Source organism: Lagopus muta, chromosome 5 (assembly GCF_023343835.1).
Source record: "Lagopus muta isolate bLagMut1 chromosome 5, bLagMut1 primary, whole genome shotgun sequence".
In the NCBI taxonomy this organism is placed as follows: Eukaryota; Metazoa; Chordata; class Aves; order Galliformes; family Phasianidae; genus Lagopus; species Lagopus muta.
The window spans coordinates 27381314-27399090 of NC_064437.1; the positions used below are offsets into that span (position 1 = coordinate 27381314).

Sequence of the window (17777 nt, forward strand, 5' to 3'; positions counted from 1 at the left end):
GTGCTGATACATGAAACCTTCATTTTATATATTTGCATTACAGATTTCTATTGTCAAAACACTTAACTGAACAAAAAAACCTGTTTCTATTGAAGGCTAGGAACACAAAAGCAGCCAGGGAAGGCATTTTTTTGTTTTCTTCCCACACAGATTTTTGAAACAATGCAGTTTTTACATCAGAAAACCATCCAATAACATTTCAGACCCGTGCTGTAAATAGAATTTTCCCAGGTTATTTCTTAAAATGTGTACTGGTAACTGATAACAACAGGCTTTCCACAGATCTGCCTGAAATCACGTTTAGCAGCAGTGATACCCTGAGGACCTGAGCACAGAGGTGACCATCGGCCCTCTCTGTGCCTCCTGAGATACTCAGGGAAGAGAGGGATGACACCTTTTACACAGTTTCCATGCCTGCCTTGCTCACCACAGCCCTGCTCAATGTCTTCTTTTGCATGAGAGGTCGAATTAGGGATTTGCAAAAGCAATCCAATAAATGTTTCCTCAGTTTATCTTACACCCTTTGGTCTATAAACTTCAATATGAAGGTACTGGAACAAGTGGGGGTGTTTTCTGCTCATTTTATAAAGCCCTGAAATTCCGAATGGTAAGTTTTCCAAGCAATACACAATCATTTTTTGGATTGTTGTCCAGTTAATAACAATAACAAGAAGACATGTTCTGAATCTACTTAGTATTTGATGTTATCATTTATGATTCACACACAGGTATCAATTTTATGTCTTAAGCATCATCTGCATGTACATGAAGTTTCAATTAATTGAAAAGAAAAAGACTAAAAGGATAGGGATTGTTTGAATTGTTTGTTTTCCCTTCCTTTTTTTGTCAGTAAATTTTAGTTACATTCTGGATGGCTTTTAAATACGCAGTATTTAAGACTGCTGTACTACTGAAGTTGTTTTCAGGAACAGAGAACTGAGAATATAGATATAACTTCTGTTACTCATATACTCACTATGAGAAACTCAACTATCTTTTGGGGAATGCACATTTTAATTTAAAAAAAAAAAAAAAAGAAGAAACATTCTGAATGGACGAGACTTAAAACACAAATCAAAATATACGGTTTGGAAGAGAATCATAGAATCATAGAATGGTTTGTGTTGGAAGGGGCCTTAAAGATCATTCAGTTCCAGCCCCCTACCATGGGTTTTTTGATCAAGTTGCTCAGGGCCTTGAATGCCTCCAGGGATGGAGCATATGCAGGTTATCTGGGCAGCCTGTTCCAGTGTCTCACCACTCTCTGATTAAATAATTTCTTCCTAACATCTAACCTAAATCTTCGTTCTTCTATGTCTGGGGGGCCCATACCTGGGCACGGTACTGCAGATGGAGCTTCATGAGGGCAGAGTGGCGAGGAACAATCTTCTCCCTGTCCCTGCTACCACCCCTCTGTTGATGCAGCCTGGGATAACATTGGCAGTCCAGGCTGCAAGCACACACTGCTAGCTCATGTCCACCTTTTTGTCCACCAGGAGCTCCAAGTCCTTCTGCGCAGGGCTGCTGCCCATAAGTTCTTCTCCCAGTCTGTACACATATTTGAGATTGCCCCAATCCAAGTGCAGCACCTTGCACGTCACATTATTGAACATCATGAGGTTCAGGTGGGCCCACTTTTCAAGAGTGATGTTTTGGTTTTGGTTGCATTGTGAATTAGTAATTTATCAGTAAGATTTAATGGGTGTGAAGCAATGAGAAAACAATTAAATATGCAGGTATAGAGAGAGACTTTCAATTGCTTATAAAACACCACCAGAGATTAATTTGACTAGGACAGGATGAAGATGAGCATTTAGCAAATCTGTAGCAGTGCTCAGTCAAGTATTAGGATAACAACGAGTAACTCCTTCATTTGCAAACTCTGTCAATTTTCATGTTTGGACATTTAGTTGCTATTTTTTCTAGCTTCTTTCTTTTATATTTCTTGAACAAATTAAGGACAAAGTTCTTTGCAGATGGGATATGGACAATGTTCCATTAAGTCTCTTAATTTACAGAGCAAAATCAACAATGGATCACATATTAGATGAGGATGCTCAAGCTCAGTCTTCTGTGAAAACAAAACAAAACAAAACACCACTACTCATATATGTCTGTTTTCTTAAATATTGAGAACAAAAGTGGCAGACACTCTTCAGAAAGCACATACAATTAATGTTTTTGTCCCTTATGTACTTAAGAAAATTAATAATAAATTATTGTATCCTTATGTCAAATTAATTGCGTTGTATGCTACCCAAATTTCTTTTCTTACAGGTTTTGATACATTAGTGTGTGGAATTGATCAGAAAAATAAGATTTTGATGTTTTATATTTAAGGTTTTCTAATAAAAAGTTGATCTACATTGCACAAAAGTATTAGGGAGAGGGAAGTGAGAATTCATGTTTAATTCCTATTTATTTTATTCATATCAAAAGGTGTTAGGAGCACAGAAGATGTACTTAATGAATCAAGTTTGTTAATCAAATTTTTTTGTAATCAAGTTTCATAGTTGTGGCATAATTATCCTCAAAAATAACATGAGTACAACTAATTAAAGATTCACAGTTTTTGATTGTTTTCATTGTTTATTCCACATAAAATGAGGAAAAATCACAAAATCACAGTATTTTCCAACTGGAAATCAAATATTCATGGGAGCTACCCAGATCCTATACCAATATTTACCTTATTTAAAAGTCCCTGATACGTACATTCTTCCAATATTATTTTAATGCATTCATTTTACTGATAGTAGTTAGGCTCATATGCTAAATCAGCAGTTTGCAGCCTCGAGGGCATCACTGGAAACTCTCCAAGAGCCTCGGGGCTGCATGTAATTTGCATACACATTTACTTGAATGCATATCCTGTTGTGTTTGAAATATTACAGATCCAACATTACTTCTCTTGTATGCTCATTTTAGATGCTTTTTCCTATGAACATTTCTCTTCAGATGCACTGACAGCTGTTAAGTCTCCCTATTAACATGCATATTAGGATGACGGAGTGTGCGCTCCTTGTATTGGATAAAATCCTCTAAACTTACGGAAGCATAATACAAATAAAGCCAGCAAATGTTTTTCTTTCTTTTTGTGTTATCTTTAACAAGCAATATTCTCAGCTTCTCCTGCTCAGTGTTGTTCTTGCCTGTGTACAGCCATACTAATTTGAATCTATTGAAGATCTAATCATAATCAGAGGTCCAGGGGAAGGTCAAACGACCTACAACCCAGAACTATCCAATGACTGTAATCAATATGACCGATCTCTTCCCTTCACCTGATTGATGGATGTTGTGAAAATGACTTGAAGTTCACAACTTTGCTTAGCACGTTCTGTGATTCTAATAATGTGTTTCGTTGCTGCCTAGTGGCAGAATGACCTGTACTACTCTGAGATCAAGCACTCATCCTCGTAACACTTGGTTAGGAGGCTTTTTCAGTTTTGGGTAGATTGGATAGGGCTATGCATAGTATCCCAAATTTTTTCTGCTCTCTTAACAGCTGGGAAACAGTAGTACAAGCTCCTACACAAGTGACCCCAAGTCCTGTTTGTTAGATGCCACTGTCAAACTACCTCTGTGATCAATGAGAGTTAGCTCACACCACTACCAGCCCCTGTCTAGTATTTGCAGTGCTGTGTTGAGAAGAGCAGGGTGCATTACAGGACCATAATTGTGAGGCTGTGCTAATCGCTTGCTGAGTGAAGTTATGCAGAAAAGATAAGAAACACATTGACAGCATGGAAGATTAAATATTATGGAATAATATTGCTACATGTTGCAAAGGGATAAACACATTTATGTCAGGCAGTTATAACACTGATGCTTAATAAAACGAAGTGCTATTCTAGCTGTGTTTTGGAGGAAATCTTCTTATGTCCCAGAACAGATCTTATTTCTAGGGAAAATGATTCAGGGCACTGGGGAAGGTAAATAGTGTAGGTGTTAGCTTAGGGTCCAAGCAGCTGAAGGACAGCTATGTTGCATCAAAAGAACAGGAGGGAACAGAACAGATGCATAAATTGAATTTTCCAGCAGCTATTTACAGCCAGATTACAGCCCATTTTTTCCATCTGAGTGAGAATGAATAACCATCCGTGAGGATCTGCCCTCTCGTTTCAATTAAATTTTATTGTGCAATTTGCTTTTTCTTTCCCCAAAACACTTTTTTTTCTTTTTTTTTCTTTTAACTATTAGAAATTTAAGCACTTTGTTTTCTTGGAAAACTGTAGATTACAAATAGTGTATAAGAGGGATCTATTGTAATGGTAAATATATCTGATTACCTATAATTGACCCATGAACAACTCACGGTAGGCTGCAAGAGAGGAAACTGAAATGTAATGAAATTAGCTTTTCACTCAAAACTCATTCTGAAATCCAGACCTTTTGTTTGTCTGCTTGCTTCTTTGTTTGGTCTGAAAAAGCTTGCCTTCTTCTTTTTTGTTTTCTTTCATATCTCCTATTTGAGTGTGCTTTTCTGCGGCTTCAACTAATTGCTGTAATCAAAAGTGGAAATGCTGAATAGCTAAAGACTCATTCTGTTGTCAAATTCCTGAAGAATCCTAAACATTTTCACAATTTTTCTTTGTTGCCAAATTTTGAAGCTTTTGAAGTTTAGGTCTTGAACTCTTCTTGCCGAATATTTTTCTTTTTAGTTTGTGGTAAGGATTTAAGACCCAAGCCTTGTAAGTGACCAGAATTTAGGAAGCTCAAAGATTCGTGCCCAGGAGGAGCTTTAACTTGTAAAATTACAGTTAGAAACACTGAGCTGAAAATGCTTAATGTATCAGTTTTCTGTTGACTCCATTGAAGAAGTAAAATAGTAAATGTGAGTTTAATTAAACATACTAGGGAAGTAAAAGCCAGAAGACACTGTCCCTATTCAGAAGTTTGTATCTTCTGCATTAGGTATTTATGATGATATTAATTAATCATTTCAAAGGAAAGCCATGAATCTTTTGTCTTGAGGTTACAAACTCCCATGAAATTTTGCTGAGAATTCAGTACTTCTGCAGGCTACTTGGAAAATCTCACAGTTTGTTAGAAGCTTTACAACTCAACTATGTATATGCATAGGTATAAATGTTTAAGTTTAAATTATTATCTTATCTTACCAGCCCAATTGGGAACTGTATTTTGGTTTCTGATTTCCACTACGTTTTGAGCATCACCTTCTTCCTAAGGGCCTTTTCGTAACGTGAGCTTAGCTGATATTCTGTTCTTTGAGCCTGGCTAGACTGTGCCATGCTTCATGGCACAGAGGCTAGTACATACAGCTAGCATCAACAGAACTTATACATTAACAAAAATGTGAAATACTGAACACAACATGACAGTAGCACTGTAATGCTGCGCTGAAACAATTACATTGCATTTCTCAACAGAGTTTATTTGCTAAGGAGCGACCCTGAACTTCCCTTCCTTGTCTGAAGCTCAGTCTCTGGTATCTCTGGCATCTTGGTACCACATGCTGCTGCACAGCAATGAATTTGTGTTTGTAAAATTAAACTATCTAAGGCTTTGTATATTTATGTCTGGGAGATGTTGGAGATCTTTGGACCAAATTATCCACAGATGTTACAAAATATTATGAGTGCTATGTGTGGGCCATTAAATAATTCTAAGAATACAAAAAATGTAAAGATCAAGGAATAATTGCCATATAATTTTTTGAGCGCTTAAAGCGACGAAATTAAAAATAACTTTAATTCACTTGGACAATGGAGTTCTAATTAAGTAGAAACTCCACAACTGCTTTCCCTCAAAGGTAGTGTAGAGGTCAGTTCTTCATTTGGTGTAAAAGAACACAATTACTTTGAGAATCTGACCCTCACTATCCAAGACAGTAAGAGAAATGGAGGGGCGGGGGGGGGGGAAGAACTAGCAAGTTAATGCAATCACATTTTACTAAACATTCACAGAATGCATACTCAGCAACATAATTGGCACAATGCATCACAGCAGCTGCAACACGACGCACTTTAGCAGCCTCTAATACAGACCACATTGTCTCATTATATTTTCGATAAAGTGCATAGAAGAATGTGTGCAACGAGTTATAACATTGCCACCTAGTTGGTCACACAGCGTGAAATATCTTCAAAGCAACAAAATAGCACATATTGCAGATGCTAGGACAGATCTTTCAGAAAGACTTCAGATAATTATCCTATGGAGAACGAGATGGGAAGAGGGTGGAGAAGAGGAGAGGAAAAGATAGGAAAGGAAAACTCCAATCTGAGACAGGCTGCAAAAAGACAAATGTAAACAAGAGTCTTTAACAGCTTTCACACAGCTCTTGCCATCATTTAAAAAGTTCTTCCCTTCCCTTCCCTTCCCTTCCCTTCCCTTCCCTTCCCTTCCCTTCCCTTCCCTTCCCTTCCCTTCCCTTCCCTTCCCTTCCCTTCCCTTCCCTTCCCTTCCCTTCCCTTCCCTTCCCTTCCCTTCCCTTCCCTTCCCTTCCCTTCCCTTCCCTTCCCTTCCCTTCCCTTCCCTTCCCTTCCCTTCCCTTCCCTTCCCTTCCCTTCCCTTCCCTTCCCTTCCCTTCCCTTCCCTTCCCTCTGAAACCAAAGGAAAACAGTCAGAAAATTAAAGAAGGACGGTTTTAACATTGCAAGATCAAAAGTGAAAATATTGATACATACGTTAAAGGTGGAGCATTCAAGGATTAATTTTGAGGCAGTCAGATTTTCATGGATTTCTATATGGTCTTTGGTTGTGCAGTGGTTTGTGTGTTGGCTGAGCAATGTAGTTCTGAACTCTCTAATTGACAGCTGCTGCCTGAAAGCAGGTCAGAAAACGTCAAGAAAGGGCTATAAAATTTGGAGAATCTTTCCCTACCTCTGAACCCAAGGAAATAATGGATACTACACATCAACAGCATGTATGAATGCGAGGTCAGATTAGGAAGAATATGTCAGGATAATGGAGTCTCAGAAGAGTCAGAAGCAATAAGCTTTCAGAAAAATAAGATAATGAATAATGAAAGATTTCAGTATATGTATTGTTTTTCAAATGGAATTTTTAAGATATTTTCATATATTTTGCTGTTATGAGTTACAATTAAAACTGCTGTATCCCTCTTGAAACTGTTAATTTAATGGTACAACACACCTCTGAAAATATCCATCATGTTTATATCTTTAAGAGGCAGCTCGTTATGAGAATTGCATCATTGCTTTCTTCTGCAACTCAGAATTATTTCTACCTTCAGGGCTTCACACAGCACATCAGCAGGGTTTAAATTTCTACAGCATAACTATAATGAAAGCTCTAGAAACATAATGCTTATAATGTCAATATAGGCAGTGACAGAAGCTGGCTTTAAGAAAAAAATTCTTTACTCATTCAGAACATTTTCTGTGATTACTGTATTTTATTTTCAGCTCTTTCACATCTGAAATGATGGTATTTTCATCATTGTTTTATAGATTTTATTACTAAATTAAGAGTTCAAAATGAAAGTATTTTTAATTTTGAGTTGTGCAATTTTAACCTTATTCAATAAAGAAGTTCTACTGAAGCCAATGAAGCCAGTAAAGTTTCTCTATGCGCAGTTTGATATGGCTGAGATCAAGGTTTTTTCCATACAACCTCAACCACAATCTTCTTATCAAACTATTTTTCATTTTCTTTCTATAGATTACCCAAATTAATACTGTTTCCCAGGAAATAGTTACTGCATTTCAAATTGATGCAGTACTCCTCCATTGATATTTTCTTTCTGAAAAAATAAAATGAGAATACCATAGCAGAACTATACTGCCTTAGCTATACTAGCTCAATTTGTTTTCCTAACAGTCGTAATAAACCTGCTAAATGGAGGTCACAGTCTCCTATCTAGTAGATTTTTAAGAAAATATATCTTCTCCATGAAGAAATCGAGCTTTGAAAATGAAAATAATTCCTTGTTCTTCCTTTGACTTTTCATGAAATCCTTAATGTGCAAAAAATAATTGGTGATAAAGAAGTACAGAGAACAGATTGAAGATATACAGTAATAATTTTTCTGCCATGCAATTCTAGTCTCTTTTAGTAGACTTTATTCTTAATCCTGTTAAGCATTTGAAATATGACATTCACAGCAATGCTGAACTACATATATTGTTGTAGGAAATAATATATATAAATAATATATGTATTATATAATATATAATGTTATATAATGCAAAGCAATTTATATCTTTGGTTAAAGTACAGTGGTAAGATGTGTGGGTCTGCTTTTCTTTTTCTGTTTTAGAATAAACATGACTAACTTTGCTCTTTTAATTTTTGATCTCTGCTGAAAAATGGTTATTTGGCAATGCTTTCCGTTTGCATTAAAAATAGCACTGGAATTTTTTCATCATATACAATCAGTTAATGATTACAGTATTTGTTTGGTTTATTATAGAGATTTTTACCTAGAACAGTGTGAATATTTGTAACTTTATCAAATTTAGTCTCAGAGAAGAGAGAGGTTCAGTGTATTTGCACTTGCCTTGCTTAAACTCATCTCACGCTTTCAGAAAGTTGACCTAACATAGCAAGTTGATATCCCAAATAAAAAGCCTTCTTTCCAATCTTTCTTCCCTGTTGCTTCCTCAACTGCTCTGTCTGTCTGAATCAATCCTGTCAACACTGGCACTGCTGCCTGAACAGTAGCATCTGGAACAGAAATAAGAAATCTGGGAAGATGTACCCATGAGTAACTTCCCTATGAAGATCAATTACAGTAAATTATAAGTATCACTTTTCTGACCACCAGCATGTATGCTATCTTATTTATTCCCACCCCCTCAGCCCCATAAAGATTTTCTTAACACCCAAGCCTGTAGAAGTAGTTTGGATAACATAGAGCCTAAATGTTACTGAGATTTCCTATATCTCTTGAGAATCTCACAATTTAAGCCATCACAACAACCTGGGTGATATAAAAGCCATGGCTCAGTTGTGGAATTAAGCAGCAGCACTCACAGTCTTGCAATGAGAATAGAGTTGGCAACTCTTAGTGGCCTACTTTGAATAAGAATCATATTATCTGTATCTGTGTACTATGCATGTCATATAGATAAGTCTAATGCATCAAAATTTGGATTCAGATTCCAATCTCAAACATTCTCCATATGTTTTTTTATAAATTTGTGAGTTTTAAAGACAAAAGATCGCTTTTGCCACAGATTAAATTACATAATAGTCACGGAACAGTGTAACTAATCAAACATACAGAGCTATTTAGCTGAACTATTCAGCTAACACTGGAGGAATTCATATTTTCATATTTGCATATTTCTACAACCATTTTAGCTTTTAGTCAAGAGTTTCCCTTTAATTTGAAAAGCTGAGAGGTATTTAATGATTAAATTATACATTAGTTGTTATTGATAACTTGGTGGTTAGGCTGGAAAATGTATAATAAAGTGTATCATAAAACCGGTAATTTTGCAAAAACTGTATATTGAGAATTGGCAGTACCAATGAGAGGGCAAAAGTGTTACAGCCATTTACCAGAGGGAATGAGTGAGTAGGAAGCAAGAAGGACAGAACCTAAAAATAAATCCCTGATAACATACATATGACCCAGACGGAGAGCAAACCAGCAGACATGCATATTATGGACAGTAATGTGATTTCTTTTGAGAGGTTGGAATGACAGCCCCATAAGGGGTGGTTTGACTGGGGCATGGTAAAATAAAATGGACGTGTAAAACGTCCTGCTTCAGCCGTCAAAGTATGTGGGGGGCAGAGTTAGGAACTGTAGTGCTACAGACATCAAGAATAAATCAGTAGCTTAGTTGCACTGCACTCAAGGAGAGGAAATGAAAAGCCTGGGGATAGCTTAATTTAGTGAATTTTGAAGGATTATACAAAAAAAGCAACTAAGTTTTAAACTTACACAGAAATATTTAAACACGGGTAGGATCTCTTTGTAAAGTCTGGATCTTATTTAACCTGCCCTTATCGCTCTGATTTTTGGGCTTTAGCTTTAATTCTTTTTATTCTGTTTATATTTCAAGTCCTAATGTTAACCTTTAGCAAATATTTTTATAATTTCATAAAAATTATTTTTTTCTTCAAATTTAACATATGTAATTTTAAAGCTGGCCACATTAAGGTGGTCCAAAAATTGTCTAAAGATCATTTTTACAATGATCCTGACCTTTTTTTTCTTGTGGCTTCAAAATAGAAGATTTTGACTTTGTATTCTGATTCTGGAAGGAAGGACTTGCATTTTTTGGGTACATTTTTCCCATCTTAAGAAAATGATTTTATATCCAGCTGCAGTACAATTATTACTCATAATACCTGATAGCCTTAGGAATTACAAAGTGGTTCTGTCTTTGTAAAAATGAATGGGGATGCAGTAAAGAATCTGAGTATGCCCAGCATGGTACATAGGATCTGAGCAAATAATGGAAAGCCCTTGAGTGGGTTTTGCAGTTGGGCAAAACAGTCTCCATTTACAGTAGGTGCCCCAGGATTCCTTTGGAGATGTTCTTTGGAGCTGTTCTCTGTTGGGTTTTGCAGTTGGGCAAAACAGTCTCTGTTTACAGTAGGTGCCCCAGGATTCCTTTGGAGATGTTCTCTATTGTATAGAAATTGTAATGTGTTTGGAAGAGGAGTGAGGACTCTGAAGTAGGTTGTGCTTCAGTACAGCTTCTTTGTTTTTGTGTTCTGCAGATACTTTGCAATTTTTTTATGCATGAAATGCTATTTTAATTTGTAACCTGTTCTGTGCTCTTTGTTTCTAATATTATCTTATAAGCAGAATACACAGATTTCATTTATTCTTTATAGCTCAGCTGTCGCCCTAGCCAACAGAAGTTGTGAAAAAAATAATAGAAGCATTCATATAAGTAAGATGTAGGGAAGCAGCACTATCTAAGCGTAAGCTAAAACAAAATGTTCAGCTTTTATTGCATCTTTTCTAAGGTGTACATTACTTTTCCAAAAGAGAACTGCACTCTCACATGTTTCTGAAAACTAGTTAGAAGGAAAAATGAATGCCTATCGTCTCTGTGTAAGGCTGAAAGTGCAGGTAATAAAGGCTCTTGCACTGGTCCCAGACAGACTCGGTTCATGGGGACTTCCCCATTGCTTCAGATACAGATGCATAGGAATGTGGCATCTGACACACGGTGTAAATTCAACTACACTCGAAAAGGGAAAATCGTGGCTCCAAGTGTCAGACATGTCAGTGTTGCCAGTGATTTCAGCATGGGGAATTCCTCACTTTCAAGTTCCAAAGCCACAGAATTGTTGCATGGTTTGCAGAGTCAGAGTTATAGAACAGTGTAATCATCTTTTCCTCCTTCCTCCACCTCTACCTTAATTATCTTTAGAAGGCTGTTTAACTTATGTACGTGTTCTGCTAGCTCAGAACTGACACAGCCCTGGCAGGTTCAGTTTCTTCTCTATTTTTTTTCTGTGGCACAGCATAAACTCAGAGGCTTGTTTTGATGTTCTTATAGGTCCTCCTAGAATTAACAGATAATAAATTGTTCTCTGAAGTTGTGGAGAAGAGACTTGATAGATGATTGCTTCCTATCAGATGAAACTAAACAGTTAGCCTTAAAAAAACCACCGTCTTGTATAAAAACCTGCAAGTCCTTGTTCCACTTTGCCTGGTTAATGAAATTCGTGCAACTTATTTCATTTGCTGGCAGATTAAGTTTACTGTCTCTGAGATAAATATAAGATAAGAGACATTCCAGGTCATCTGAGTTAGTGGGCTCTTTGAATGAAAAAGTAAGACCTATACTAACAGTATGGACAATGCTAAGAGAAAATGTGCAGAAAATGTTATATGCCTATCGGATACGGCTTTAGAATGTTGGCAAATCTAAAATAAATAAATAAATACTTCCCCTCCCAAAACACTATTCCAAATCCTGACACTGTGTTTTCTGTTGGTTTATCTAAGCCTCTCTTAAACGTTGATCTAGCTGCTAGCACGACAAGCGTCAGTACTTGGAACATTCAGATGATTTGTGTTATTTCAATTATACACTAATTAGTGGAAGCCCTACTATGCTCAATGACACACAAAGGGCAACAGAACAGTAACTGTAGCAATTATTCTCTGCTAAAAGAAGGTGCTGAAAGAAAAGTGCTTTTGTGAAAAAAATTGCAGAATCTAGGGAGAAAAAAAAAAAAGAAAAAAAAGTTGCTTGAGCTTACATGGCAGAGGTTTTCATTGTGGAGGAGATGGTAGAAGGTTCTCCATGCACAGAGCAGAAGCTGCCTGCAGCCCGTGGGGGAGGGATGGGGGAGATAGACAGCATTTGTGACCCTTCTATTCAATATCAAGGCCACATATGCACTAGGTTTTGTAGCCCAGAGGTGTGATTCACCCTTTATAGACATCTGCCTACCATCATGAGATGAACCATGCCCCTTGCGGCACTACTGGAAGATGTTGTGTTCCAGTTGACTCTTACATCTGATTACTGATAATGTGTAATTACTCTAGGGAGTTCTGTTATTTGTGGAACTGCCAAATACCGTTACTATGCAATTTATCCCACTGAATGATTTATGGATGAAAGGACTTAGTGTGAACAATAATGGCAGGATCTGGCTTTACATAATAATTCCTTAGCTATATTGAATGAGAAGTACAGTTTTTCCTCTTCCTCAGACAATCCTCCAAAATATCAAGCCACTCCAGTATTTGCTTTGGATTTGCCCTGCACAACTTTGTTCATCCTTCTATTGCACCAGTCATTCAGAAGAGAACTTCTTCCATCACTAACATCACACATATACAAGGAATTTCTTCTAATTCACTATTTTAATGTTTAGAGTTGGCAATAGGAATATGAATACAGCTTTCTGTTTTGATTTTCCTAGCATTGTCTCATTCTCCTTTATGCTGGCTTAGTTGTCTTCCTTAGAAGCCAAATACATTTTCAAAGAATCTTCGTAAAGAGGACAGTCCTTTATGCAAGACAGTACACTGGCTCTGCCTGGGCATGTAGCTAGGCATATTAGCTATGTGCAATAGAAAGGACACACCAGGACCAAAATCTCTGCAGAAATGTGTTCCTTTTTTATTAGGAAAGCCTTCTATAGGCTTAATTATTGTGGACAAAAAAAAGTACAGTTTCCCAGGGAAATACTACCCACTGATATCACAAGAATTCAGCTCTGCTTAAGTGCTGGGAGGTATGTTCTCTGTGCACTTGTAATCGGGTCATTATCACCATGGTTATGAGTTTTTAACTGACTGAAAACTGTAGGCATTTTCCTCATTAATACCAAATGTTACGGCTTATTTCTGGGAACTGAAAGCCCTGCTGCCCAGGGAAACCTGTGCTGTGATAATTTTTGAAAACAATGCACTTGAGAATAGCCTGCTTGGTTTCTGTCAAATGGTTTTACACATATTTTGTTTACTGGTTCTTATGGGCTTTTCGTTGTTAAATAACTTTGGTCTGTTGTATTTTGCTTTGTGAGTTAGTGCTCTTCACAGACTATGGGTCTAGTTCTTATGAAGCAAGTGATTATAGAGCTCTTTGTTCATCTGCAATCACTTCTGGACTATGCTTGCATCTTAGAAAATTCTTTGCATTTACATTTTAACATGCCCTCTCCTGTTTTTGCCTTATTTTTTATTATACGCCTTCAGACAAAACACTTCAACTGTGATCTTGAGGCTGAATATAGCCATACTTCTGTGTTTGGAAGATAATTAAAGAAGTGCCATTTCCTTTCCAGTGTTGCTTCTATCATTGCAGTTTTTTTTCTATCACAGACAAAACATGCAAAATTGTCAGTGATTTTATTAACAGCTGGATCAAGACAGAAGTATCACATTTGGGAGTAACTCTCTTAAGTGATTTTGTATGACTGGTCTTTAGAAAAAAAATATAAATAAAAGCAGCTTATGGATAAACTCTTTCCCATTCTGCTTCTGTGCACACCTACATACACCACATGCTGTCACTCCCATAATCAAAACAACAGTTATCACTACCTGTGTCTTGCATCATCCAAGTGAAGAATAAACCTTCATGAACAAAATGGCACACCATAATGACACAGACACTACTCTTCTTTATATTGTGATGTCAAGAGCTGTAAGAATAAAAGAATGAATAAGAATTGTTTCTGTAGGTCTTCCATTTCATAAGGATTTATGAAGTTGGATTGCTTTATAGACAGATGGTTGAAAATTATAATAGAATATATAAAAAAATGGGTCTTTGTAGATAGAATTTCATGCATATATGCTGAGTAGAGTCTTTCAGAACTAGGACAAAATTCATAACAACCTTCATCCCTTTTTTTCTGTCTTCTGGCTATTTATCTTGTTTAATGTACACGCCTGTCTTTATTGTTATATGAACTAATTAGGATTTCTTATGTGAGGTGGGTATGCAACAAAAAATAAGATTTTATAAAGGAATTTTAAATCACTTTTGGGAGAAGGAGGAAACTTGAGGATTATGGGTAAATTGTCATTCTGCCCATTTCCCAGCCAAATCTGATAGCCATGCAAGAATCTTTACACTGATTCTGGATGATTAAGCAAAAAACAAGGTAAATCTGGCCCCGGTATAAATACTGAAAACTGCCAAATGTGTGCAGGGAAGAGAGATCCTGACTTGATCTCATTTCCTTGCACTGTTGACACTCTGCTAAGAGAATTGGCTGAAGCCAGTTCTGTGTGTTCTCTCCACAGGCTGCTGGCATTGCAGAGGATCTCATTTTCCATTGCCAGGAACACTTGTTCAAAGTGACAGAAAGGTGCCAGTGAATAGCCCAAGATTTCACATTACTTTGTGAAAATGTTAGGACTTGGAAAATACAAAACAATGTGAAGATATCATGATCCAGTTGCAGCCATTCACACGTGCTGGTGTAAGAGCACCAGGTGATCCTAAGCAACATGAACTTTCATGGATTATTTCAGCAAATCTCCATATTGCTTTCAAATGAGATTATTGAAATAGAAGGATTCCTTCTGTTCATAAGCGTTATTGCTAGATGTCTACTGCTCGGTGGAGGTTCATATTTTGGAAAGGAGCTCTTTGACCTTAGAATTTAGGCTTATTCTCCAGGAGATTTGGCATAGAATATAATACTCGAAGTAACAGATGACAGAATCACCTTGTCAGAGACAAATCAACAAATAGAGGTAAATGCCAAAGACATCCAGGATGGCAAAGCAAAGAGAGCAAGGAAGTTCTAACAAAGTAGCTGGGAGCAGCTTGTTGAGGTGGATGATGGAGGAATTGGTTGTATTTTGGCAGTAAGGGAAAGTGGGAAGATATCCCATGGCCAACATTTTCTGCTACAGCTCTGCTTGTTTCATTTTTACTGTCCTCTTTCTGCTTGGACTGGATACTAAGGAGAAAGAATCAAAAGCCATGAGTTTTCAACACCGTTCAATCCACTTAAAAAAAAAAGAATAATAGTGAGATTGTGGTGTACCCACTTGTCTTCAGGATTTAGGATTGTATTTTTCTACATATACACGCTAAAATAATCATTGAGATACTGCCTTGCTGCCAGCCAGCCCTCTGGGCATCACAGCAGTACTTCAAAGGTGGCAGCACCTCATTGCTGAGAAACTGAATTAGGCCCCTTTTTTCTTTTTTTTTTTTCTTTTTTTTTTTCTTTTTTTTTTTTTTTAATTTAGGGTAGCATTTAAAAATAAACCTGCTTTTGTAATTGTTTCATAGATAGTTAAGAACCATCTACATAATCCATAAATTATGTGGACCACTTGTCTTTATTATTGTTGATGCTATTATTCTTAATAATGTATTTACTTTTTTAACAAACTACTTGTGTTAACAAGCACAATCCTCAGCTGTTAAAATAATGCTCTATTTGTGGCAGTTATTGCTGTATTTTGATCCTATGGTTACACCCCTGATCACAACAGGCAGGATGTGACCTAACCTTATGTTAGACCTTTCCTAGATGGAAAATGTTGCACCTCATCAAAAGTTTTTACTTCTAAATCTTGCTTTGCTACACAGAAAAATTCCATTTTTTACCATGATTTCAACAAGGAATTGCCATGCCCAACTGGGGTGGTACCAGATCTGGAGTTTGGTGGCCCTGCATGTGGCAAAGGAGCTGGAACTTGATGATCCCTGGGGTCTCTTCCAACACAAGGCATTCTGTGATTCTATGATTCTATGATTCCATGATTCTGTGTGCACAATTTTCATCAGTGAAAATCTTAATCTGCATTTTTATAAACTGTATTTGTTAAATTCATTTTGATTTCCACAGTATGAAGAAATAAATCATCATTACACGTTTATTAGCTAAAATATTAGTAGTGGTGCCCTGCTATCAAAATTGCACTCTCCAAAGTTTGTTGTACTGGTGAAACATTTACAGTCTTACTTTTCTTGTATAAAATAATCTATTTCATCTTAATTAAGTCTGAAATATACAGACAGTTGAATTAAAGGGAAATTTTATGAAACAAGCTTCTGAACTCTTCAGACTGTTTTGAATAACGCAGCAAATGCTTTTCCATTCCCTTACCATCAGGTAACAGAAACGCGGACTGGTCCTCTTGGCTGCAGTAACTATGACAACCTAGATTCTGTCAGTTCTGTTCTGGTTCAGAGTCCTGAAAATAAGATTCAGTTGCAAGGTATGTAGGTGTAATTTCATTAATTTGCTTTGGAACAGGATGACATTCATCACGCTATTTGTTTTTCTTTTTTTCCTCCTCATAAAAGGTCATTATCTTTTCTTTGTGTATGTGTGTGTGTGTGTGTGTGTGTGCAATAGCTACATTTTAGGCAAAGTGAAGGAAATGTCAATAACTCATGTTGCCTTTCAAATCGAGAAAATTTCTTTACCCATCAGAAAATAATCTGAATAATGCTGTTAACATTTTGCATCTCTACTTAGCAATGACTTGCTAACCTTTCACAAAACCTGAATTCCAATAAGTTCTACCAAGCAAGGAATGACATTTCCTGTGCTTAGCCTGCTTTGCACATTTTGAGTAGTAACCCACTGTCCCACTGGAATGAACAGATTCACCAGAGGAACAGGGCATAGATTTGTGAAATCCTTGAGTAATGCAAAGTGCAAAGGCTCCTTTGGGACTTATAAGAAAACCTGTAAGGTTAGATATCTCACTCATTAGAAAAACATGTAAAATGGTATCACTTCTGATTCATTTTTAATAAATTGCAGTAAGTGCATATCTGCATGTTAGGCACCTAAACATTGTTGAAAGTGAGCCTCTAGTAATTGTCTTAATTTTTGTTTGTTCATTTTCAGTTAAACAAATGCAACGTGAAGAACTTTCAATTACTGCTGTGAAAACAGACTAAATTCTCTATGATTTATATGTTCATGCCTAACTGTACATTCAAGGACAGAAGAGTATGGGTCTTAATTAAACAGTTATTTCAAGCTGTAAAAGTTACTGATATTGATTTATACATGAGTTGGACATATAGAGTGACGCTGTTGCTGATTATTAAGATTGGCTGCTAGGGAAAAATTACTTGTTCAGTACATCCATGGTTGTTGTTTTTTTTTTGCCTTTCCTCTCTCTTTCCATTAGGTGGGAAGGGTGCAAAAGGCATGATTTCATTGAAAATATATTTATTTTTCAAGAGAACTTGTCATTTTCACTGCAATGCAGTGAATAGAATGTATCCATAAATCATTCACTGTTTTTAAAGGTCTCCAGAATTTGCACGATGTTTGTCAGTTAAAATTTGGAAATTAATCTTTGCTTCAGTCAGAGAGCCGTTTGACACATGCCATTAGATTGTCATGAGAAATGTAGTAACACA

At 36.6% G+C, this 17777-nt stretch overlaps 1 protein-coding gene across 4 annotated transcripts in view; it reads left to right on the top strand.

Annotated features, from left to right (window-relative positions):
* BRINP3 (BMP/retinoic acid inducible neural specific 3) overlaps positions 1-17777 on the top strand; it is a 200619-nt gene that overhangs the window by 125720 nt on the left and 57122 nt on the right. For all 4 annotated transcript variants that reach the window (XM_048946377.1, XM_048946380.1, XM_048946378.1 and 1 more), the window contains one exon: positions 16507-16612. In XM_048946377.1, coding sequence (XP_048802334.1) covers positions 16507-16612 — 106 coding nt within the window. The remainder of the gene's footprint in view (positions 1-16506; positions 16613-17777) is intronic.